Genomic DNA, 26,621 nt, shown 5'->3' with positions numbered 1-26,621 from the left:
AAATCTATCCCAATATTAGCATTAGCTTAATGTTAACAGCTCCTTTAAAAGTCATTTGGTGGGCTGGGGTTGTTGCTCAGTGGTAGGAGTGCTTGCCTGGCATGTACGAGGCACTGGGTTTGATTCTTAGCACTGCATATAAATAAACAAAATAAAGGTCGATTGACAACTAGAAAATATAAATACTTTTTTAAAAAAAGAGTCATTTGGCACTCCTGTTCTTTACCCAGAAACTGTTTAGAAATTAGTGATGTGATTTTGCTACAAATCAGAGTATTTTTCCTAGTTATAAAATAACACAAACAACCTAAGTGTCCAAGAATAGGAAACTGGATGAATGAGTTGTGTTCCATCTACACCAGCTTTTTCCATCTCAGCAGATAGTACCAACTATTGAACAAACTGCTCAAACTGGAAACCTAGATTTGTTATTAAATTTCTCCCTGTCTTTTTCAACATGTCATTCCAAGTCTTATCATTCTCCAAAGTATAAAGGAAGATATAGATGTATTAAAGTGGGCATTAAATGCCACCAAGCCTAAAAGACCACGTATAAAGAAGGTATTACTAATTGTAAGGGTTCGCTTACTGGGGATACAGAAGGAAACACGTTGTCCAAGTAGCCAGTTAAGAGGGAGTTGACTCCACCAAATACATGGTAGGTTAAATTGAACTGAGAGCCATAGAGAAAAAGAAAACAATGATATCGGTTCACATATATTCAACATATGTGCAATACTGCATGGATGACTTAAGATATTTTTCACATCTAATGCTAATGAGCTGCAATCAGTACCCACCTCTAGATCCTGAACAGTAGGATCTCTGCTCTTGTCCTCTTCTTTCCAATATCCTTCCATGGGCAAGAAGAGATATCTTGAGAATGGGACCCAAGTCTAAATATAAAATTCATTTATGAATTATACACATAGCTATTTATACACATGGGGCTAGGGAATGTGCCCACCCAAAGCCTAAGTTCACATTCCGGAAGCCCAGGATCCTAGAATTTCCCTTCTCCCCCAGACAAGGCATGAAATGGTCTCTTAGGAACTTCCTCCTGAGCGGATTCTAGCTGTGGCTATGGTAGGTGATGTGGATAAAGCATGGATCTGAGAGCTCAGGTGTTCACAAGTGAGACCCCTCACCGTGTGGGCTAGAGCAAGGGGTGAGGAGAGAATAGGGGTGGGGTTTTCTATTTTTCCTCTTACCTCAGAGCCCATAAATATTAGCAGCCATCTTGATGCAGTATCCACTGCTAACTATTAGGACTAACCAACTTCCCCCCTCCAATGTAAGATAACACTCCTTTATATCTTGAGTTATCCATTATGTCTACCCTGCTTCATTCCCCCATCATCTCATTTGGATTATTGCAGTATTCACCTAACTAGTCTCCCCACCACCACCGCTCTTGCCTCTCACTCCATTCTCCAACACATAACAGGTGAGTGAGCTTTCTAAACCATCATTCATTATGTTACTCCCACAGATTAAAACATAATACACCTTATGAGGGCACAGAAGGCCTTCAGCTTCACCTGTCCCAGCCTCACCATGGTAGCCACAGTGACCATTTACTAAGAATTTTTCTACCTGAGGTCTTTCAAATATGCTGCATCCTCTATCTAAAATGTTATTCCAGTTCTTCATCCTTGAAGTCCAAATTTCCTCTTTTCCCTCAGACTTTCTGCAACCAACTTGTATATCCCTGTTATTTTCTCTCATAGTATCCTGTTTTCTTCATGGTGTTTAACCAAAATGTATGCTTATGTATTTTTTCCTGTTTATTTATATACTGCCTATTTCCCCCATCATATTGTAAACACTGTGTTCAACAATGAATAAATCAGAGCTTAGTACTGTGCACTGCATCATTTTATGTGTGCATTAACTAATCTAGATAACAAGGACTGTAGCTGGGGATGTAGCTCAGTGGTAGAGTGATCACCTAACACCCAAGGCCCTGGGTTCAACCCCCAGTACTGAAAGAAAATATTCAATCTATATAATGAAATATGATTTAGTCAATAAATAATGCTTTCAATAGACGTAACTGACAAAAAGTTATATGTGATATAATTTCAAGTTAAAAAGTCATGTTCTAGTAATATTATCCAACTTTTGTTTTAAAATGTCAATATAAACCACATGTGGTGGTGCACACCTATAATCCCAGCTACTTGGGAGACTGAGGCAAGAGGATCACAAGTTCAAGACCAGCCTGGGCAACTTAGTGAGAACTTGTTTCAAAATAAAATAAAAAGGGCTGATGGTGTAGCTCTGTGGTGGAGCACTTGCCTAACATATACAAGGCCCTGGGTTCAATCCCCAGTACAAAACAAAGTCAACATATACTCTCTATGTTGTAAAATATCTTCAGGGTGTTAAAATAGTTATCTGGGTTGGGAAACTGTGACTGTAGTTTGTTTTCTTATTTTTGCGTATCTTTTAAAATACTAATAACACATTACTTTGTAATAACATTTTAATTTTAAAAATAAGTAGATTAATATCTACATTAAACAGTAACTATCAAAATAGGCTCCTTTTGGTTGGAAGCAGTCTAGATGTCCAACATTAAGGGACTATTGAGTCAAGGTCTGGCACATCCATTCGATACAGTGTCATACAGTCATTAAAAATCACTATGAAAAATGCAATAGCATGAAAAATTCTAACAATATTATATTAACTTAAAAATAAAATGGGATGAAATAAAAATAATTTTAAATGATGTTATTACAATGATAGGATTATGGTGATTATCTTTGTTTGCCAACTTCCTGTAAAACTACTTTCTATAATGAAAGAAAATTACTTTAAAAATGAATATGGGCTTCACTGTGATCTAAAGTTTTCATTCTTGATTGTTATGGACATTTTCTTCCTTTTTAGGTCTTTCCTTTTCTTATTGTTTTTGCTTTTATACAATAAAATATTTCCCCAAAATAAAAAAATGAATATGGGCTTGATCGATTTACATATGATCTCGCTGTATTAAATACTATCTTTAACATGAATTTTTGTTAATTTAGCCTTTCTATATATTTTGCTTCAAAATAAAATCTCCGTGGGATATGTAATGTGTCACTAATTCCACAAGGTGGCAATGTGAGAGTTACTAAACATCTTTGGACAGTTTGCTGGGGTTACCCAGAGCATTGCATTATTCCTAACAGTGTTTGGTTTTTGGTTTGACACTGGCACTCACTTTAGGTTACAAAAATGTAACATATTTTATAACTCTTGTTTTGATATTATTTAAAAATAATCCTCCTGATCACACATTTTCAGTTAGTTCCTCACTACTTCTTTGCTTCTTAAATCTTTTTCCACTTTAAAAACTAACACTAATCAAATAATACCAACTGCTATTTCTTGAATGCCTTTTAACAGTAAGTCATCATGCAGAGCTTTTTGTATACATTACATCATGTACTCTTGCAGATCAGGTATTACTCTTTTCATTTTGTGGATGAGAAAAGAGGCTAGAGAAGATTGGTAATTTGTCAAAGTCATATTTATTATCTGCCACAGCCCAATTCAAACTCAATCTTCTTACACGAATTATTATATGGATAGATTAAAAATAAGTAAAGAAATGAATAAGTAAATAAAATGACTGTACATAAATAAATGTACCATGCATGTCTGAGTTTGTCAGGATGAACCCAATTACTATGTATAACCATAAAGATCTAATATAAATAAATAAATGGATGGATGGATTTAAAAAATCACGTGGCTCATTGTGGATAATAAAAATTACCAATCACAACAATAAAGTTAAAAATACAACCCAAAGGCAGATGTGGTGACAAACACCTATAATCCCAGTGGCTCATGAGGCTGAGGCAGGAGAAATACAAACTCAAAGCCAGCCTCAGCAAATGAGCAAAACCCTTAGCAATTTAGCAAGACCCTGTCTAGAAAGAAAGAAAGAATGAGAGAGAGAGAGAGAGAGAGAGAGAGAGAGAGAGAGAGAGAAATTATAGCCCAAAATATACATGTAAAAAAAATAGTCATATTCTTTTTTTTTAGCTGTAGTTGGACACAGTACCTTTATTTTATTTATTTATTTTTATGTGGTGCTAAGGATCAAACCCAGTGCCTCACACATGCTAGTCGAGTGCTCTACTAATGAGCCACAACCCCAGCCCCACAAAATGGTCATATTCTTATAATAACCAAATAATAACTATTTTCATGCTCTGTCATAATTCCTTCATGTGTGTATCTGCCTACTATCTCTTGCTTAATACAGGTAATGCTAAACATAAAAAGTTAGAGGAAATAAAATACATATTAACAATTTTCTATCTTCTGTTTCCTTAATAAACCTAATATGTGAGAGATTCAAGAGTTATTTGAAAGCAGGACTCATAGATTTATAATATTTTTCATTAAAATGTTCTTTATTTTATTCAATCATTCTCCTATAATCAAATTTAGCAATTTCCTCAAAAAATTAAGGGGTTGTTGATAATGCTACAGTGATTATCCTTGTGTAGAAATCTTTGTTTATCTCTGCACCTGTTTTTGTTAATTATACGTTCCTGGAAACTAAATGACTTATTGGATAAAAATAAATTGATTTTTAGGGGCTGGGGCTGAGGCCCAGCGGTAGAGCACTTGCCTGGCATGTGTGAGATACTGGATTCGATTCTCAGCCCCACATGTAAATAAATAAAATAAAGGTCTATCAACAACTAAAAAATATTTTAAAAAGACAGAAATTGACTTTTAGATGACACTTATTTTTGTTATAATTTTTAACATGATTATTAATACATGCTCATTTTTAAAAACATAACAAACCCTCCTTTTCCTACTCCAAAATCCTTCCTTAACCCTCAAATCAGTAAAATACTTATCTATATTTTCTCTTATTTTAAATTTTTTTCTTCTATATATTTATTTATTTCGGTGGTGCTGGGTCTTGGACTCAGGGCCTTACACACACTAGGTGAGCCACTCTACCATTGAGCTGTGTCCTCAGCTCAGCAAAGTTTTTCTTTTTAAAAAATAAGGTAAGAATTTATATTGTATTTTTAATAGTTTTGTTTCCCTTACTTTCACTTTCCTTATGTGTTATTACCTGGAAATAATTGATCATATAATGAGGAGTGGGGCCTATTTATTAAGTAATTTGTGGAGATGTTTTATCATGTGGTGTAGATTCTTAATATTCCAAGAAGCCTACCAATTAAGAGTTGGGGCTTTGTGATTGGCCACATCTAGGTTCAGATCCTGGCACTACTGTTTTTTTCCAGTTGTGAGCAAGTTACTCAGTCCATTTTCCATCCTCAGTTTTTCCACCTATAAAAGGGGGATTTTAGGGTCGATTCCATTGAAGGATGAATGTGGGGCAGTTAGCAAGGAGTGAGCTGCCCAGGAAACATCACAATGAGTATACATCAGCTGCTATAACAGTGACTATGATATTAATAAAGTTATTCCATAACTTTAACAAATGGTGTAGAAAGCATTCACTTCAAATGTTTAGTGAATTACTTGGGAATATAATTGAAAACTAAAACAAAGCTGCATTCACACCTCCACAGGGTGGACCTTCGCTTGGTGTACTCACAGCTGAGTTATACACAACCACATCCACAGGGCACACAATTCACATCTTGCCTTGGAAGAAAGATTTGGAAGGATATTAAGGTCAGACTATCTCAAAACTTGGAGGGGTGGTAGTCTGCATTGAAAAAAGTGCTCATCTCAACAAGGTTATGAGTCAGCATCCAAGATTTAGGGCTTATCAAAAATAGCAAAAACATCAGCACTTAAAGCTGCAAGTGCAGAGAGGACCTGAGGAACTGTTTCAAGGTGAATCTCTTGTTCCGTCCATCTCTGTTCTTTTTTTTCCACTTTATTTATTGTAATTTTAGATTGCACATCATCATCTGTAAAGGCAATGCCCTGCATTCATTTACATTTTGAAATTTTAATTAGCAACTTTTGCCCCTTAGTTTCCAGATGAAATTTAGATTTCCTTCAAGCCTTCCTAATTGCCTACTGCTGTCTCCACTTGGATTTAATAAGAATGTCAGATGTAATATTCCCAACCCAAACTCCACTCTCAGTAACTGGCCACCCTGCCTTCCCGTTTGCTGACAATGAAACCCTGTGTTCATTCTTAACCTTACTTTTTCTCTCAGACCCCGTATCCTGCCCATCGGGTAATGTAGTAGTCTGTTTTTTCCACAGAGATCCATAAACCAATCACTTCTCACTTCCTCCACTGCCTTCATCCTTTATCCCTTGCCTAAAAAAATTCAACAGTCTAGTAATTTGTCGCATAGTACCAATTTCGTCCCATTACACATTATTCTTAACACAGGAGTCAGAGTGATCCTTTATAACCCAAATGGGGTCTCATTACTCCTCTGCTCAGAACTCTCCAGCATCTTGCCATCTCACTGAGATCAAAATGCAAAGTCTCCACATGATTCATCTCCTACCCACCTGCCTATGACTGCTCTCAACTCATTCCCTGCCACTCTCCTTGCTCTAGCCATAGGATCACCTGGACACTGGCTTTTCCATATTTGTACCAGGCATACCTCAGCCTGTGATTTGCTTCCACAGATGTCTGCCCTCAGTTGTTTCAGAGCTCAGCACAAATGTAGCCCATCCCAGAGGTATTCCCCGAACTACTTACATAATTCAGTAACTCCATCACTACATTCCTGGTCTAGGCTAATATCCTTTGGTTTTCTACATTAGCACCTATTACCCTTTGATATATAAAACCACTTATTAACTATTATTGCCTGTCAAAGAAGATTTCTGTGAAATAACGTAGAAGACTCTTCATTACATAAATTAATTATGGAAAAAATAATTTTTGAAATTATTATTCTTCCCCTGGAGAACTTTGCTACCTTTAATTGTATTTAAGTCTTTTGTGTCCTCTAATGTGTATGAATCCTAATTATAGGTCTTGTCATGTGGAAATCAATGACAAAAACTTTCTCACTAAAGTTTTTCATAGTGTATTTAAAAATTGAGACGTAATTCACCATTCTAAAGTGAACAACTTGTATTTTTTGGCACATTCACAAAGCTGTGCAACCATGACCACAAACTCCATAACATTCGCACCCCCAAAAAAGTAACCCTATGCCTTTTAGCGGTCAATGCCTATTTCCCTTACCCAGTACCTGGCAACTGCTAATCCTCCTTATTTCTCTATAAATTTGCCTATTCTGAACATTTCATGAAAATCAAATTACATAGCACATAAACTGTTTTTTTTCCTGTTTTCTTTCAGTTAGCAGAATGTTTTCAAAGTTCAACCATATTGTAGTTGCAATGGTTTGAATGGTTTGAGTGTATCCCCCAAGGGTTCATATGTTGAAAATTAATCCCCATTGTGAGAGATAAAGAGGAGAGGTGATCTGACTATGATGTTTGGAGATGGGGCCTTTGGGAGGTGATTAGGATTAGATAAAGTAGTCAGGATGGAGCCCCCATGATTGAATATCAGGGGCCTTGTAATCAAAGAGAAACCAGAGGAGACAAAACACATATACACACTCTCTGTCTCTTGCCATGTGATGTCGTGGACAGAAAGAAACCATCACCAGATGTGGTCCTTCAACCTGGACCTCCAGAACCATGAGCCAAAATAAAACTCCTTTCATGAAAACTTATTCAGTCTGTGGTATTGTGTTATTGGCAACAAAAAAAACAGACGAATACAGTAGTATATACCAGTAGTCTATTCTTCTTTATGGCTGAATAATAATCCACTGCATGATACACCATATTTTGTTTTTTATTCATTAGTTGGTGGATACTTCAAGTTGTTTGCATCATTTAGCTATTATGGATAATAATACTATGAACATTAATGTGTAAGTTTTGGTGAGATGTGTGATTTTAGTTCTCTTGGGGACATATCTAAGAGTAGAATTGCTAGGTCAGATGTAACTCTATGTTTAACCTTTTGAGGAACTGCCAAATTGTTTTACACAGCAGCTGCAAATAGCAATGATAGGATTTCAATTTCTCTATGTCCTTGACAACTTGTATTATTTCCCATCTTTTCTATTATGTCCTCTCTAGTAGTTATGAAGTAGTATTTCATTGTGGCTTTGCTTGGCATTTTCCTAATAACCAATGATATTAAGTACCTTGTCATATATTTATTAACTGTTCTTTGGATAAATGTCTATTCAAGACCTTTTTGTTGTTGTTTTTTTTTTAATTGGGTTGTCTTCTTCTTGTTGAGTATAAATATTCTTTACATATTCTGTATTCTGGACACTACACCCTTAACAGATATATGATTTGCAAGTATTCTCTCCCATTTTGTGGGTTATCTTTTTTTCTTTTAATAGTGTTCTTTGAAGCATAAAAGTTTTTTAAATTTTGATTAAGTCAAATTATTTATCTTTTCCTGGGGTGCTTATGCCTTTGTTGTCATATCTAAGAAAACATTGTTCAATCCAAGGTCATGAAGCTTTAGCCCTAAATTTTCTTCAGAGAGTTTTATTGTTTTAGTCTGGGAATTTATGTCTTTGATCTTTTTGAGCTAATTTTATGTATGGTGTATATAAATTGAGGTAGGTACCCAACTTTCTTCTTTTGCATGTAAATATCCAGTTGTCCCATTACCCTTTATTGAAAGATTTTTTTTTCCTCCATTCAATAGTCTTGACACCCTTGTCAAGGTCAAAACCAATTGACCACAGATGAATGGGTTTATTTCTGGACTCACAGTTCTATTTCATTGCTTTATATTTATTATCTGGGTTCTTGAATAAATGTATTTTACTCTCTAACAAGCTCCAAAATTATACTCTTACACCAGTTCATGCTTGTTCCTTGTATACTGGTATGGGGAGGAGATTGAGGACTATAAGGGGTTTGCACCTGAAAAGAAGATGGAGCTCTAAAACACTCTTTAAATACAAACCCAAATTCAAGTCCATTGAACTTGACTAAAAGAATTCAAAACCTAGTAATTTTAGGGTGGGAATAACTCCATAGACCCATCTCATCACCCTTAAATTCATCTGAGGAGATATTATTGAATGCTGTCTTTCTGTTCTGCTTTGTAGAAGGTTAGAGGTGGGGAATTGCATAAAACTTACCTAAATTGCAGAAGACTTACCTGTTTGTGATGCACAAAATAAAGGATTTAAGGATTTTTATTTCCTTGCATACTTATAACATAAACAATTTGCAACAAGTCACCAAAATAGTAAACTGATTATATGAAATTACTTTTTTTAAGAGGTCCAGAACAATAGTGGCTATAGTTTTGGAATGATTAATTTATAGCCCTTCTCTTTGTCAATAATTAACTAGTAGGCCAACGATCTCTGTAGGCCACTCCTTGTTAAAGATAATAAACATTATTGGTGTATAATAAAATGCTGTCTTTCTTTCTGTTCTGCTTTGTAGAAGGTTAAAGGTGGGGAATTGCTTAAAACTTACCTAAAGTGCAGACTTACCTAAAATGACATTAGATTGTTAACAAGCAGGCTATAACAAGGGGTACGAAAACAAATTATTTTCTGGATTGAAAACTGTCTGTCTTTAGAGACCAAAGCTATGTTGACAAATGGGCTTCTGTAACAACCCAAGATTGATCTCTTTCTTCCCGTATATGGTACCAGAGAGCCTGAAATAGCCATAGTTTTTGTGTTTTTACTGTGTTTAAGCTATAACTAAACTTTAAAAAGCATTTTTTAAAAAAAATTTTTAAAAAATCATTTTCTAGCTACCATACCCCTATTCTGTACAGTCAGGCAAATACCATTTGTCATCTTCAGCAGACTAGAGAATATTCCCTAAAGAGGATAAAGTAGGACTTGGGGAGGCATCAGAAATAGGGGACCATATTACGTCAAGGGGATTAAGTGGAAGTCTGAAAGTAGAAGAGGCCTTCTCCCCACTCCCACTTCCCAGAAGTCTAGCAATGATACCTTTACCCATTGAGTGGGAAATTAGGAAATCATTCTCTGGAGAATCTGACTAGCCCAAGAAAACACCAAAATAGGTGTATGGGGTAGAGCGGGGGCTCCAACTAAGACTCAGGCATGTCACCTGTAGGGAACTATTTCAATGACCAAATTTACCAACAAATAGAAAACTTCCAGTTAATTTTAGTGGTCCTATTCTTAAATAAAAACGACCAGATCCTTGAGGCAAGTCTCTACTACAAAAGACCAAAACAAAGAAGAAAAGAAGAATAAAACAACTTAGGGGAAATAGATTGCAAGGTAAAGAAAATGTTTCTAATTAAAGGCATAAAAATAGGAAAAGAAGAAATTAAATTATCGCTATTTGCGGATGACATGATAATATACTTAACAGACCCAAAAGGATCTACAAAGAAGCTGCTAGAGTTAATAAATGAATTCAGCAAAGTGGCAGGTTATAAAATCAACACGCATAAATCAAAGGCATTCCTGGATATCAGCAACAAAACCTCTGAAATGGAAATAAGGAAAACCACTCCATTCACAATATCCTCAAAGAAAATAAGATACTTGGGAATCAACCTAACAAAAGAGGTGAAAGATTTATACAATGAAAACTACAGAACCCTAAAGAGAGAGATAGAAGAAGATCTCAGAAGATGGAAAAATGTACCCTGTTCATGGATAGGCAGAACTAACATCATCAAAATGGCGATATTACCCAAAGTTCTCTACAGGTTTAATGCGATGCCAATCAAAATCCCAACGGCATTTCTTGTAGAAATAGATAAAGCAATCATGAAATTCATATGGAAAAACAAAAGACCCAGAATAGCAAAAGCAATTCTAAGCAGGAAGTGTGAATCTGGAGGTATAGCGATACCAGAGTTCAAACTGTACTACAAAGCAATAGTAACAAAAACAGCATGGTACTGGTACCAAAACAGACAGGTGGACCAGTGGTACAGAATAGAGGACACAGAGACTAACCCACAAAGTTACAACTATCTTATATTTGATAAAGGGGCTAAAAGCATGCAATGGAGGAAGGATAGCATCTTCAACAAATGGTGCTGGGAAAATTGGAAATCCATATGCAACAAAATGAAACTGAATCCCTTTCTCTCACCATGCACAAAAGTTAACTCAAAATGGATCAAGGAGCTAGATATCAAATCAGAGACACTGCGTCTGATAGAAGAAAAAGTTGGCTACGATCTACATATTGTGGGGTCGGGCACCAAATTCCTTAATAGGACGCCCATAGCCCAAGAGTTAATAACAAGAATAAACAAATGGGACTTACTTAAACTAAAAAGTTTTTTCTCAGCAAGAGAAACAATAAAAGAGGTAAATAGAGAGCCTACATCCTGGGGACAAATTTTTACCCCTCATACCTCAGACAGAGCCCTAATATCCAGAATATACAAAGAACTCAAAAAATTAAACAATAAGATAACAAATAACCCAATCAACAAATGGGCCAAGGACCTGAACAGACACTTCTCAGAGTAGGACATACAATCAATCAACAAGTACATGAAAAAATGCTCACCATCTCTAGCAATCAGAGAAATGCAAATCAAAACCACCCTAAGATACCATCTCACTCCAGTAAGATTGGCAGCCATTATGAAGTCAAACAACAATAAGTGTTGGCGAAGATGTGGGGAAAAGGGTACACTTGTACACTGCTGGTGGGACTGCAAATTGGTGAGGCCAATTTGGAAAGCAATATGGAGATTCCTGAGAAAGCTGGAAATGGATCCACCATTTGACCCAGCTATCGCACTTCTCGGACTATTCCCTGAGGACCTTAAAAGAGCGCACTATAGGGATACGGCCACATCAATGATTATAGCGGCACAATTCACAATAGCTAGACTGTGGAACCAACCTAGATGCCCTTCAATAGATGAATGGATAAAAAAATGTGGCATCTATACACAATGGAGTATTATGCAGCACTAAGAAATGACAAAATCATAGAATTTGCAGGGAAATGGATGGCATTAGAGCAGATTATGCTAAGTGAAGCTAGCCAAGCCCTAAAAAACAAATGCCAAATGTCTTCTTTGATATAAAGAGAGCAACTAAGAACAGAACAGGAAGGAAGAGCATGAGGAAAAGACTAACAGTAAACAAAGACGAATGGGGGGAGAAAAAGGGAGAGAGAAGGGAAAGCATATGGAAATGGTAGGAGACAAAATTATAAGAGGTTGTGAGGGGCAAGGGGGAGGGAAAAAAGGGGAGAGAATTGAACAACAGCAGAGGAGGTAGAGAGGGAAGATGGGAGGGGAGGGGAGGGGAGGGGGGATAGTAGGGGATAGGAATGGTAGCAGAATACAACAGTCACTAATATGCCATTATGTAAAAATGTGAGTGTGTAACAGATGTGATTCTGCAATCTGTATTTGGGGTAAAAATGGGAGTTCAAAACCCAATTGAGTCAAATGTATGAAAGATGATATATCATGAGTTCTGTAATGTTTTGAACAATCAATAAAAAAAGAAAATGTTTCTAAAAATTATTAATTCCACTCGAGGGAAAATACTTGGCTATTTGAGAGGAAGTTTATGAAAACAAAAAGGAGCTTTCGAAAATTAAAAATGAGGGACTGGGGCTGTAGCTCAGTGGTAGAGCGCTTGCCTAGCAGGTGTGAGGCACTGGGTTCCATCTTCAGCACCATATAAAAATAAATAAGTGAACTTAAGGTATTGAGTTCATCTACAATTCAAAAATTAAAAAGGAAAAAATGTAAAGCTCATGAGAAGGTTTGGAAGATGAATTTGATGAAATGTCTCAGATGAAGTTGGAGATCCATTCCAAGTGATTCACCATCAAAACAAGGAGGAGGGGCATGAAGAGGTGGAGGATATAAGAGGCAGCACAGGAGAAGCAAGAAGAGAGGAAATAGGAGAATCTAGGAGATGGAATTCAGGAAAAGGGAAGCTTTCATAAATGAAAGACATGAACTTCTATATTAAAAATGGCCACTGATGAGGCCCTGGGTTCAATCCTCAGCACCACATAAAAATAAATAAAGATATTGTGTCCAACTACAACTAAAAAATAGATATTAAAAAAAAAAAAGCCTGGGGCTGGGGGATGTGGCTTAAGCGGTAACGCGCTCACCTGGCATTCGCGGGGCACTGGGTTTGATCCTCAGCACTACATAAAAATAGAGACGTTGTGTCCACCGAAAACTGAAAAATAAATATTAAAAAATTCTCTCTCTCTCTTTCTCTCTCTCTCCTCTCTCTCTCTCTTTAAAAAAAAAAAAAAAAAAAAAAAAAAGCCTGGGGCTGGGGATGTGGCTTAAGCGGTAACAGCGCTCACCTGGCATTCGCGGGGCACTGGGTTCGATCCTCAGCACCACATACCAACAAAGATGTTGTGTCCGCCGAAAACTAAAAAATAAATATTAAAAATTCTTTCTCTCTCTCTCTCTCTCTCTCTCTCTCTCTCTCTCTCTCTCTCTCTCTCTCTCCTCTCTCACTCTCTCTTTAAAAAAAAAGCCTACTGATTGCCTAGACGAATAGGTGAATATAGACCCATACCTAATTGTGTCATCAAGTTATCTCGAAACACCTGGGCAAACCTTCCAGGAAGACAGAGACAGTGAGAAGGGTGGTGGTGCTGTGTAAGCAGGGGATGTTACATACAAAAAAGTATCAAGAGTCAGAATGACATCGGCTTTCGGCTTTCTCAAGAGAGTCCTGGGACGTTGCCTTCACATTTCTGAGGGGACATGATTTCCATCACAGAATTCTGTATCTATCCAAGCTATGCAATACATGTGAGGGTAGGACAAAGACATTTCAGATATGCAAAGGATTTCCATGGAATTGTACCAGTCATGCCAAGATCACAATCAAAGAAAACTGATCGATGTTTTCTGTTTGTTTGTTTTTTAATCAAAAGGTGGCCAAGAAAGAGTAAGTAACCAAAAAAAGTAGGACACATTAAAAATAATACATGAGAATAAGAATTCAAAGCCATTGAAGTTCACTTTTTATTCAATTATGTCATGAATATCTACTATCCCTCCATGAAATGCTGAGTGTACAGTGGTGAGGAAAAAAAAGACACTTATCTTTGCCCTCATACAGCACATTACTGAATGTTTAAATGATTATACATACACTTAATGGAATATTATGTGAACACTAAAAATACATTGAAAATAGAAATGTAGGATAGGTTTACAGGATAATGTGAGGCAAACAGAATACATAGTATAGCCAAACATGAACAAGAAGTCATAAAACTGAAAATAAGTGTGGTGGGGATGGTACACTTATGAATACATTTTTTTCTTTTTTCAAAAAGCCCTTGGATTTTGTATTGTGTTTTCAAATACTTGGTGGAAGCATCAAAACATAGAATTGATGAAAGTCCTACATTGCCTGTTTAAAATTTTATAGCAAGCATTTCATTTGGAAAAAGTTTTGCCACTTTGAAAAATATGTAAATTTTTCTGAAAGCTGTGTAACTCTTCATCCTTTACAGGATCTTATATTTGATTCCCCGCTTCTGGTAGGAGAAACAGGGTCCCTTGGTGAGATGAACTTATTCTAGCCATGCAGAGAAACAGGCAGATATGAGAAGGCATGCAGATCCAGAATCAGAGGCTAGAAAAGCCGATTAGACCTCATCTGTTAATTAGTTCTCTGAATCTCTAAGCAGGTGAATAAAATGCCTGCCTGTGACCAGATCAGAGAAAAGTCACTGGCAGTATGAGGGCAGTTGATGCCATAGTTCCCAGAGGACGCATTTTACTATTCCTGGCCCCTGAGGTATGAATCATACCGGAAGGGATGTTACTGAAGTACTTTCCTTAGGTAGTTAGTGAATGCTCATTTTAGCACTGAGTGTTTGTGTCAAATACGAGATTCCAGGAATCTCCATATGAGTTGCTGTGTACAGAAGTCTTTTATACTCTATAGGAAATAAAACTGTCTTGGACCAGCTCATTAGATGTAGCCTTGGACTTTGAGTCCAGGAAGAGACTTTGAACTCTCAAAAGAGGCTGACCCAAAGAAAACTCAGGAATCCTGGAAATGAGTGTTCTAATCATTCCTTGGGATGAGCTGGCATATGTTGTGAATTTTTTCATGTTCAATGGAAGAGGAAAAGATAGAGCATCAAAGTGTCTTATTTTTAAGTGTAGCATTTGGTTTTTTACATATTTTTAAATTTGAAAATAGGAAAGCTAGATGTAATATGGTCTTCTGGATGGGAGCCTGAAACAGAAAAGGACATTGTGGAAAACTGACGAAATCTGAATAAAGTATGGAACTCAGTTAACAGCTCTCCAACACTGTTGGTCCACTAGTTGTCTTAGTGATGTCCAAAGTTAACAGCAGGGGTAACCATGTGTAGGGTACATGGGAGCTTTCTATATTATCTTTGTAAATTTTCTGCAAGCCTAAAACTACTCTAAAATAAAAGTTTATTTAAATTTTTAAAAAAGAATGAAGAACTTTTATCTCAATCTCAGTCAAATCACAACTTTGGCATAAGCCTAGAGTCCAGCCATGTGACCCTAACTAAGCAACAACCAGTATTGAATGTCAGTCTAATTATAGGACCTGTTATTTTCAATGGTCAGGGGGAAAAAATCATAAAAGTTGAAACTGCAAGTCAAAATATGTAAAATTATCAAACATGAAACTAATAACATAGCACCATTTAGATGAGGTATTGTAGAAAATAGGAAATCATTGTAATGTCCTTGGTGAGGAACTGATATAGTAAAAGCAATGGGTTAGGGATTGATTCTATCTGCAGTTTGCCAAATGGAATGATGTTGGAAAGAAATCTGAGGTAGGAGGATCAGCAAAGAGGCAGTACGTGGAATTTAAAAATAAAATTTCAACATTAACCCTGAATAAACAGAGCCTGTTGTGGAGATGGATGCCTCTGGAGATTTTAGCCTGACACCATTAGATAATTGAATCACTGAACTACTTCATATTCTCTTGTTCCACGTCTGAGCTCTCCTGGCACTGCCTGGTCAGAACTATCTGGTCACCTCTTGTCCCGCAGTGGCCCCATGCTTACTTGAAAGTCAAGCTGAGTCTACACTTCTTTCATTGTTAACCCATCCTAATGAGCATTTTAACAAGTTATTAAAAAAAGAAAATTATCATGAAGAGAAAATTATCTCAAGCTTATAGAAAAGCTGTTAAATAAGAATGGTTCACAGAACACCAGGTGATATAGAGTCACACCTATTGTTAAACATTCATTTTCTTTCATTTGCATCTTCTTTTCCCATCTCTCTCTGCCTACCCCTCCCCCACTTTTGAATCACTTGAGCAGAATGTACATACATAGTGGCCCTTCTGTTCTAAATACTTCAGTGTGTATTTCCTAAGATTCAGGATATCCTTCTGCAAAACCACAGTACCATTATTATCTTCAGTTAGTTTACTCAGTCACTGTTCCATGAATTGACCTTAACTATGGGAACACCCATTATCCTGGTCTGACTTGTCCCACGGCTAACTGAATTACAGGAGTGAAAAACCCAAAGTTTCGTTTGGACTTCAGGTTTGGGTCTTTGAGAGTACCACAGAATCTTCAGAATAGCTTCAAATTTGATTCGTGATTCAGCCTCTAAAAATCTCTTTGTTAAAGAATAATGCTGATACCAATACTGATGAACCCGGCGCTAGCATTCCTTACCACGTGTCAGGCATTGTTCTAAGCACTTTGTATTTATTAATGCATTTAATCCTTAAAGGAACATACCATGATTATCTTCGTTTTATACTTGGGGAAGTGTAGGCACAGATGTTAAATACCTTGACCACCATTACACAGCTGATAAGGAAGTAGTATCAAGCCTTGAACCCAGGCTCTCTCAGATATTCCTTTTATTTATTAATCGGGGCATGTACGTGTGTATGTGTATGCATTTAGCCTTCTTACATTTCGTAATGTCTAAAGATTATCCCACGTTATTTCTGGTTACTGATTGATTCTCATTGTCATGTCCCCCTAGGAGAGAAGCATTCATTTGCTTGATGTGTTTGTTTTCAGCTAAAGAGAAGATGACTGGGTTCATGAGACCGGAAGAATGAACTCAGAGGAGGCTGTCTACATTGGGTTCTCCCACTCAGCAGCTGTGGAGCGTCTGAGGATGAAGAGCAGGATCTTATTACTTGAACAGAGGCATGCGACAAGGTTCCCCAGCCATGAACAGCCAAGTGGATTTGCTGCAGTGGGGCAGTCTAATAAATGATTAACCAGAAGCTTTGGTAATAATCTGTCTTGCAGCAGTGTCTTCAAACTTCTCTTCTAATCTTGTGCATGTTTAGAGATTCCATTCTAGATTCCACTAGATTCCATCTAGTGCCAGTACTGCTACAGTCTGCATCTGCAAGGGAATTCTCTTGGTGCAGGCTGGGTCTGTCCTCTTTGACTCTACTATTTATAGAGCTGATGTGGGTTAACAGCTATTATTTATTCAGGGCCTCTTCCAGGCCAAGCATTAGGATGAGTGCACTACATACATTTAGTCCTTACAACAGCTCTGTAAATTTGTGCCTATTATTTTCATTTTGCCCATAAGGAACTGGAGGCTCAGAGAGTTTGTGTGCTATGGTAAGATCACAAGGTTGCCAGGGTTAGTATTCAAATCAAGGCTCCTACACTTTAACACTCTGCTTTACTCATTATTGTTTCAGAGAAAATTACTCTACAATACCATCACAGGTATCACTTCCTCTCTGAGTAAGGGTGGAGATGGTGATGTATGTATGTGGGAAGTGTCTTCAAGGGAGCATCAGTGAGACTGTAAAGGTGCACAAGAATCACACAGTGATATTCGAAACAAAATAATTCTTAATGTTCTTTTATGGCCTGAGTCAAATCCAGCCCCCAATCTATTTTTGTAAATAAAGTTTTATGGGAACACAGCCACACCCAATCCTTTATATACTGCCTATGGCTACTGTCTTCTATAGTGGCAGAGTTGCATAATTGTAACAAGAGACCATGAATAAAATATTTACTATATGGCCCTTTCAGAAAAACTTTACCAATTCCCAACTTAATGATTTTGGAAGAAAGTCATCCATTTTCATTAAGACCTTTTTCTTATTTTTTCCATTTGACTGAAAACTATTTAAAAATTTATAATACTTAGATAATCCCTATATTCTCATGGATGTGGTGGTAGTGGTGGTGGAGTGGGGGTTGTGAGCTATAAGGATCTAACTAGGGAAAGGAAGGGGCTAGGGAGAGACCTGGGCCTCCTGGTCCCCCTAAACTCTTCACTCCAGACTCCTCCCACTCACTTCCTTCCTATTCCTCCTGCCAAATTGTGTCCTAAAATAACTTTTGGTTCATAAACATGTAAGTGGCTTCCCACATACTACTTGCTCAAATCCCAGCGCCTTGGTCAGGAATTCAAAGACCATGACAGTCTGATCTCTACTAATCTCTTTTCTCAACCCCCTCTCCCCCCCTTTTCTTTTTAACCGTGAGGAAATCATGCCAAATTAATTTAAATTTAATATGTAAATTTATATATTTCAAAGCTGACTTGTCATCGATTCACTTTTATGAAAAACAGAAGAATAAATACAAATACATACTTACAGGTGTTTGTCCTAGTCTGTTTAAGCTGCTATTACATGATAACATAGACTATGTAGTTCATAAACAACAGAAGCTTATTTCTCGAAGTTCTGGACACCTGGAAGAGCTAGATCAAAGTGCTGGCAGCAGATTCAGTGTCTGGTCAGGTCCTGTTCTCTGATTCATAGACAGTACCTTCTTATTGCATCCTCACATGCTGGAGAGAGCCAGGGTCCTCCTGGGGCTTCCTTTCTTTCCATCCCATTCTTCAGGGCTCCACCCCCATGACCTAATCACCTCACAAAGGCTCTTAATAGCGTCATTTTGTGGGTTAGGATTTCAACAACTGAATTTTGACATAAATATTCAGACCGTAGCAATGCTATATTTGATAACATGAAACTAAGCTTAGATTTCACACCTGATACCTGATCTTAGCCAAAAGAACAATTATGAATGTATTGATCAGTTTCTACAGATGTTGTCCATTATATTCTTAAAAAATTTTAGCTGTTTTTAAAACTGTAATATCATGAGCTTTCTCTCACATTGCTATGTATTTTTCATAAAGATAACTTTTTATTTCCGCAGACTTTTCCATCTCGTATATGTTCTAAAGTTTTCCTAATACTTCCCCAGCATTTGGCCATTGAAGGTTTCTCTCTCCATTCAATTAATTTCATCTCCTACTTTCATTCCTTGGAATTGTTCTCTCATCATTTTCTACCTCGGCTTGGAAAGGATCCTATTTCCCTTCCTGTCTGCTGCTAGGTCAAGGTGTAGCCTATGAGATGGACGGAAATGGGCTACATTTTCTAATCAAAGAATATTACACCCTGTCTACCTTGTCCTTATAGTTCTTCCTGTCACCTTTCTGCCTCTGACTGTTTTGTCATGGAAAAGTACAGATTGACCTTCAGAATGAGAGGGGGATTTCAAGAGGCTTATTTTCCCAGGAAGTGCTGACATAGAACCATCTCAACCTGACAGCGAAGGCATTGCAGTATCAAAGAACACACAGACACTATTATTTCCTGGTGCTATGTACTTAGGAGAGTGGTTTACTCCAGAAAATAACAATAGATATTTAACACATATTGCACATTTTCTGTGTATCTGGCATTAGTCTAAGAACTTTATATATATTAAGTCATTTATTCTCATAGTAATCATATCAAGTGGACACTTTTAATACACTCATTTTATGAGAGAATGAGGTATGAAGAAGTTAAGAATTTGCTCAAGTCCACACAGTCAGAAAGTAGACTTGGGATTTGAATTCAAACACCCTGGCATCAGAGTCTGGGTCTCACCCAGTAAGTGCAGTGAAGCATGCACTCTGGCCCTTTATCTCCCCAGTCTCAACCAGACCTCTAACATTTTAGAGAATAGGAAAAGGGAGAGGGCCATCTGAGCAATGATCCAACAGGGAGCCTGTTTTTCTGAGTTGGAGGGATCTGGCTTCTGGCCAGCATCCTGGGTGGATTTCCTTTCATGAGGAGATTGACAGATTTAATTTCCTTTATTCATGATCATCCTCTGAACATGGTGAGTCCAGAGGTGTGTCTAAGGCCTAAGTAGAATATGTTAGAAATCTCTGAGCCTCCCAGAGCTTACTCATCTCAGTGTCCCCAGTGTCTAGAATAAACAGGCCATCATGCATGATGTTATGACACAGTAAAATCCTAATAGCTAGGGTTTAGTGAACTGGCCCTCTCAGGCCCTTCTCCAGGAAGCAGTGGGGCCTCTTCCAACCGAGTGAGGGTGAGGAGAAGAAATCTAGAGAGCCTTCCAAAGGTGAGCACAATTACATGGTCAAGTCTGAAAGGAAATAAATGATTATTGACCTGAAGTTGGGAAAATAATGGAACCTCAAGGTTCAGAAAGATGTTAAAAGTTATCTCCACCAGTTACCCTTCCAGTGCCCATATCCCCCCATGACAGCTCTAAGCAAATGCCCAGCCTCTGCTTGGATACCTCGACTGATGGGAATCTCACTTACCAAGTCATTTATTCCAGTTCTGTATGGATTTCTTAGAAAGTTAGACAATTTGTGGAATGGAAATCTGTCTTCTGAACTTCTCCCAGTCGGGTGTGATTCTACCTGTGGGATGGTAGACAACACATCATCTCTGATGTCCACACAACAGCCCTGGGGAGACTTGAAGTCAATGATTACATCTTCCCTGAGTTTCTCCTTTCAGGTTAAAGACACACGGGTGTTTGTGTCTCTTCTCACATGGTTTTCTGGCCCTTGGCCAATCAGGTTTGTATCTAGTGATTGCTTCTCACTTGGCTTAGACCTCTCCAAGTATGGAGCCAGACCACCCCATAGAGTGCCAGCCCACTTCAGGGCAGCACTGTCCTTTTCCTCCTAGAAGACCCTGTCCATAATGAGTGTCTAGGGTCAGAAATTAGTGCTCTAACTTCCCAGAGGTTCCAGGGCTTTGGAGAGAGTTTGGTCTTTCATCAGAAGAGGGCAGAAAACATAATTAGTTAGGTTTTTATGCTTGGGAAGAGAGGATCATGGCAAATTTTTTTGAATGATTACTATATTCTAGAAACTGTGCTAACCACTTAACAGGGATTATTTCATTTAATCCACTCAACAACCCTTGTACGTGCTAGGGCTATGATTCCTACTTCACAACTGAAGAAAATAAGGCTTAGAGAAGCCTCAGGGTTTTCCCAGTCTGGGTAGTGCATACTAAGACCCTTGCCAGATGTTAGCAGGGAGCATGGGTAAAGATATGGAGCTTCAAAAAGAGCAACATTTGGCTAGTGATGCTTCAGAAAAGTCAAGCATAGCAGTGAAAAGGGGATCTGGGGTAAAACTAGATCTCCTGAGGCTCCAAAGACCCAAAGGGAGAAAGAACCATGTAAGGGTGGCATAGAAGGACACGGTGTACAGGAAGTAATGTAACTGCTACTTATTGAATGCCAAGTAAGCCAAGCATAAAACATACATAATCTCCTTTAATCCTCACAACAACCCTAAAAGGGAATTATGATCACTATGTTACAGAGGAGGAAATTGAGGCTTAGTGAGGATAAGAGACTCATTGGTGTCCACATAGGTGGTAAGAAACAGTGTCTGGTTTTACGTGCAGACATGTGACTCCATGCCAGTGACCCTAAACTGACATCCAAGGGGAAGACTGTTGGAGACACAGAAAGGAAGGAAATTTTTCTCCCACCAGATAGGAGATCCCAGAACTTATGAGGCAATTCAGGGCTACAGGCAATGCCTGCCTGGCACCCCTCAGAGTGACAGAGAACCTGGTCACTCCTGGTCCTGGGAGGGGTTGTCAGACATTAGCAGTGACAACTATGAGGTTATCCTGACTTGGAGTTTCTTTAGAAAGAGGTTCATGGGGCCCAAAAGCCTCATTCAAAAAATTATGGCTAGAAATGCTATATCAGAATCAGAAAACTAAGGTTTTTTGGGGAGTGGGTGGGTACTGGGAATTGAACTCTGGGGCATTTGACCACTGAGCCACATCTCCAGCCCTATTTTTTATTTTGAATTCTCTTTAGAGACAGGGTCTCACTGAGTTGCTTAGTGCCTCACTTTTGCTGAAGCTGGCTTTGAACTCATGATCCTCCTATCTTAGCCTCCGGAGCCACTGGGATTAGAGGTATGTGCCACTGAGCCCGGAGCAAACTAAGTATTGAAACAACATCTCTTTTTATTCCCCTGTAGTTTCTTTTTTCCGTTTTTTTTTTTAAAGCAATTTTACTTCTCTTAATTTAATAGTTTGCAAGCATTGGTGTGCATCAGAATCACCTGGAAGACTTGTTAAAAACAGATTACTGGAGCCCATCTCCAGAGTTTCTAATTCAGTTAGGGAAGAAACCTGAGAATTTGCACTTTGATGTTAGCAAGAAATGCTGAGGCAGCTGCTACAGGGGACCCATTTAAGAGCTAGTACTTTATTGGTAAAACTATTTTTGAAAATTTCTATCTTGAAATGATGAGTGTAGAAAAAGTAAAGGATTTGCCTATAGGCCAGAGACACTGAGAGTGGGTTGGGGTACAGAGTTCACCAATCTTGATGAGTGATTACGGTGAGAGAACCTATATGAACTGGGGAAGAAAGAAGTCACAGCCAGAAAGAAATAGCTGTTCCCGTATGGGAACAAGGGGAAGTAAGGGAGCCAGGATGAGTTTGGCAGTGGAACCAGACCAAAAGAGCCATAAATCTGGTGAGGGCAGAAGTCACTTAGGGTAAAGCAATTGTCGAAATCTGCAGGCTCCTGACTGGGCTGAAGGAGAGAACCCGAGGAGCTGGAGGCAAGGAGCCAGGGGTGAGCTCCTGGAGGATGAGCCTGTGACAGAGTCACATTTTCAGCTGCGACTCTCTGTCTCCCAAAGCCTCTCTCTTTCTCCTCCTGTGGTGGTGTCCATCAGTCATAAAGTGCCCACGATTTGCCCTTTAATAGGACTGAGGTGAAACCCTGGCATCTGAAGAAGAAAGAATGGCATGGAATGTTCTTTCCTTCTCTTTGTGGGGGTCCAGGTGGCAAGCAAGGGCAGCACTGGGAACCATACAGTCAGTCTGGTGGTTTGATCTCTGATGCTCTTCATTTCCCAGTCTACATTTCTCTCTTGTAGGGAACTGACTCAGCCTCAGTGCACAGAGCATGGTGTGAAGATTAGTCTTTGCCACTGCAGCAATAGGTGAGTGGCTGGGCACCTGGCTGCTCTCACTGCTCCTCGTGGAATTGGAAAGATTTGGTTAGAAGCTTCACTTCCTTGGTACCAAGACGGGTGGGGGCATCTCTCTGCAGGACTGTATGCCACTTCTGCTTTCAGCTGACAGGAACAAAATTGTTCAGAGGCCCTTCCTGGATCCAGGCTTTCCAATTATTACCCATCTAGTCCGAACCAAACTCTTGTTTTCCTGTTTGTGCCCTTCATCCCATTTCTTGTACATCTCAATGCAGATTTAAAAAGAATTAATTGAGGAGCTGGGGTTATGGCTCAGCTGTACAGAGCTTGCCTACCATGTGTGAAGCACTGGTTTTGACTCTAAGTACCACAAATAAATAAATAAAATAAATGTCCATTGACAACTAAAAATTATTTTTTAAGAAAGATTTTATTGAGTGCAGACTGTGTGGCAGGCCCTGTGCTGAGGATACAGATATGGGTAAAAGAAGATACGGCCCTCAAGGAAATCACAGTAGAGTCTACCACGCGGCCTGCGCAGTGGTTTCATTAATGAGGTTCTAGGCATAAAGTTAGTTAGAAGAGATCGAAATAAAACACACAGACAGTACCTTATTTATATTGCTAGGTCCGAGACGGCTCACCTCTCTGGTTCCCACCTCTAGCCGCCCAGCAGGGCAGCGAGGATTACTCAGGGCTAGCAGGAGAGAGAGAGAGCGAACACAACGGGGAGTAGCCTTTTATTTGGGGAACAAGAGATTCAGGGGAGAATTCCATCCAATGAAGGTTGAGGGGGGGCTGCACTCCAAGGTCAGGGTCAGTGATTGGGTCCCCGGGGTCAGTGGTCAGGCACACCCCCACACGGATGGGCTCTCTCATCAGGAAAGGGTCGGGATAACTCCGACACAGCCAGAGTGCCTCAGGCCCTTAAGGGAGTCACCCAATCACGTGTCAGAATGGCTCCCCACAGTAGAGTTGGGGAGACTCATAGGTAGACACTTAGAGCATACCCTCTTTCTGGCTTTTGTATCTGCTGCTGCTTCCCACTAGAATGCCCTTCCCCCGACTCTTGCATTACTCATCCTCCCACTTACTCAGGTCACTCCTGAGAGAAGCCTTCCCTGACCTCCCTATGGGAAACTGAACCCTCCCAACTCTTAAATCCTTTACTCCAGGTAATTTTTCTATTTATCACTTATAATATCATTCATACGTTAATTCTTTTTGTCAGTCTTCCACATAAAGATTGTAAGTTAATGGGAGCTCGACCTGAATTCTAGACTGAATTCTCAGTTTGCAAAACTGGTACACAATAGGTACTCGATACTTACTTCTCTTTAATGTATTCGTAAGTGATTGCTGAGTTGAGCTTTTAAGCCTCTCAAGTCATCTAAAAGGAGGATGAGGTCTCCATGGGGAGAAACATTTTCAAGCTCACCTGCATTGCCCCCTCAGGACGGACTGAGCAGGTTCTAACTCCCTACCAATAACAAATTAATTTCACTCAGCACAAGCTATACAACGCACTTCATACACATTATCATCATTATTAAATGCAATATTCAATCCTCATAATCCTCAGCGCAGCCTCTCTTATTTCACAGAAATTCAAACAGGCTCAGGGACAGTGACTTGCTAAAGATCATTCCCGTAGCAAGGAGCTGGTGGAGACAGGCTCTCTATGAAAGTTCTACTTGGCTCCCAAGCCCGTTATTAGTCCCATACCCACATTTCTGCTGCATTCCCATCCTAGCCCCTTTCCTCTCACTGGACAGCTGGGCCTGGTCTAGCCCGGAGGTCCCTCCCAGGCTTGTCAGTGTGGGGAGATGCTTCAGGTGCGCGCGGAATGTAGAGTGGACTGATAAATCTCCGGGACAGGGCTTTCCCTTCCGAGGGCCCGGCTTCTGGATGCCCAGTGGCCCATGGCAAGGCCAGTAGAACTCGCGCTCGCGGAATTAAAGGGTTGGGGGAAGGGAGGAAAGGCTGCAGACGTGCTCGTGAGGGCGGACGCATCCCACTCCCTGCGGCGCCGACCCCAGGCACCTGAACTCCGGCGGCCCGGCCGCAGCGCGCAGGCGCGAGCACTCCTCCCCCTCCCTCCCTCCGGAGGGCCGCCCTTTCACCCTGGCAACCGCTGCGCGGCGACGCGCGCGCGCTGGCTGGGCGCGGACGGGCGGGGCCGGGCGGCGCCGGTGCGGGCCGAGGCGGCTGCGGCGGCTGCGGCGGCGGCGGCGGGTAGCGGTCTCGGCGTAGCCGGCTTTCTCCGCCTCTTCGCGCGGTTCCTGTGGCCGGCTCGAGCCAGCAGGCTTAGTCCTCGCCATGGACTCCCAGAAGGTAAACCGGGAGAGGAGCGCGGGGCCTCCGAGGCGGGCCGGGCCGGGCCGGCGATGGGTGGGCGGGGCGCTCTGGGCCCAGTGGGTGGTGGGCGCCGGCGCTCGGGGCTCCCGCGGCTGAAGGCGAGGCCTCTGGGCCTCGGTCCTGGACGCCAGCGAGCCGAGCTCGCGGGGATGCAGGAGCCGCGCCCAGTGACCCCGGCTGGCCTCTTGATTCCAGAGAAGACGCCAGGAGCGGTCGCTATCTTTCAATCACTTTCTGCAGCGCTGGGCCCCTTTTATTCCTGCCAGCGTGCTAGGGAGAATGTTTCCCGCCCCAGCAGATGTGGAAACCGAGGCACAGCCTGATTTGGGGGTCTCCCTGCTGACGCCGAGCTAATGCTCTTTCCTCGAACAAGTCCCCTTTTTTGGCACAATGCAAGCTCTTTAGGTCAGGGACCCAAACTCCTTTGTACCCCTTCCCTCCCCTCCCCGTGACTTGTTCATAAGCAGGTCACTGTTTGTTAATTGAGGGAAAAGACAGTTGTCAGGGTAGCCGCCCCACCCTCGTTGACCAATTGGTGTTGCTTGTCACAGTTACCTAGTTGTGGTTGTGGAATGTTTCATACTTTCAGAGTAAGTTGAGAAAAGCATATATAGAACTAGCCTTTTGACTTAAGTAAAAATGTTTAAACAACATAGCCAGTATGTCAAATGACAATTGAAAGTGAGTTTTTTAACATTTCGTCATAATCCTTGTATAGAAATTAACTGCCTGTTTCTCTTTGTTATAGCGTAATTGAAATATAGTACAGTATAGGAAAGAAAAACAAGCATTATCAATAATGCAGCAGGGGAAAACAAGGACATATTTTAGAGACCATTCTTTTCTATTATTAGGTAGAAAACACGGGAAAAACTTACTAGAACAACTTTCTATGATTTTGCGTGATTTCACCTTCTTGAGAGTGGGGGGCATGAGAGAATAGTTCCATGTGTTAAGTATTAACTGTTATAGTAGCTAACAGATGTGTATGTTAACAAATGTGTTCATTATATGCATTTGTCTTGAAACCCAGTTGGATGTATTCAATTAT

At 39.8% G+C, this 26,621-nt stretch overlaps 2 protein-coding genes and 1 long non-coding RNA gene across 7 annotated transcripts in view; 2 read left to right on the top strand and 1 right to left on the bottom strand.

Annotated features, from left to right (window-relative positions):
• Window positions 1-17,210, top strand: part of SLC44A1 (solute carrier family 44 member 1) — a 184,822-nt gene extending 167,612 nt beyond the window's left edge. For both annotated transcript variants that reach the window (XM_081278636.1, XM_081278635.1), the window contains one exon: window positions 16,999-17,210. In XM_081278636.1, the coding sequence (XP_081134762.1) occupies window positions 16,999-17,013 (15 nt within the window). In that variant the 3' untranslated portion in view covers window positions 17,014-17,210. The remainder of the gene's footprint in view (window positions 1-16,998) is intronic.
• Window positions 1-19,120, bottom strand: part of LOC308640793 — a 69,834-nt gene extending 50,714 nt beyond the window's left edge. Inside the window, exons 1-2 of the long non-coding RNA XR_014020353.1 lie at window positions 18,562-19,120; window positions 801-896 (exon numbers count right to left, since the gene is read on the bottom strand). This is a non-coding gene — a long non-coding RNA (uncharacterized lncRNA). The remainder of the gene's footprint in view (window positions 1-800; window positions 897-18,561) is intronic.
• A 5,241-nt stretch (window positions 19,121-24,361) lies between these two features.
• The window catches only part of FSD1L (fibronectin type III and SPRY domain containing 1 like), a 71,695-nt gene continuing 69,435 nt past the window's right edge, over window positions 24,362-26,621 (top strand). For 3 of the 4 annotated variants that reach the window (XM_081278640.1, XM_081278638.1, XM_081278637.1), the window contains exon 1: window positions 25,386-25,546. In XM_081278640.1, the coding sequence (XP_081134766.1) occupies window positions 25,532-25,546 (15 nt within the window). In that variant the 5' untranslated portion in view covers window positions 25,386-25,531. Of the gene's footprint in view, window positions 25,547-26,621 lie in introns of all 4 variants that reach the window. The other variant, XM_081278639.1, reaches the window with a different exon arrangement.

Source organism: Spermophilus citellus (genome assembly GCF_964194105.1).
Source record: "Spermophilus citellus genome assembly, chromosome: 2".
Lineage (NCBI taxonomy): Eukaryota > Metazoa > Chordata > Mammalia > Rodentia > Sciuridae > Spermophilus > Spermophilus citellus.
Note: the sequence above shows the minus strand (reverse complement) of the source record. Positions and strands in the feature narration are given on the sequence as shown.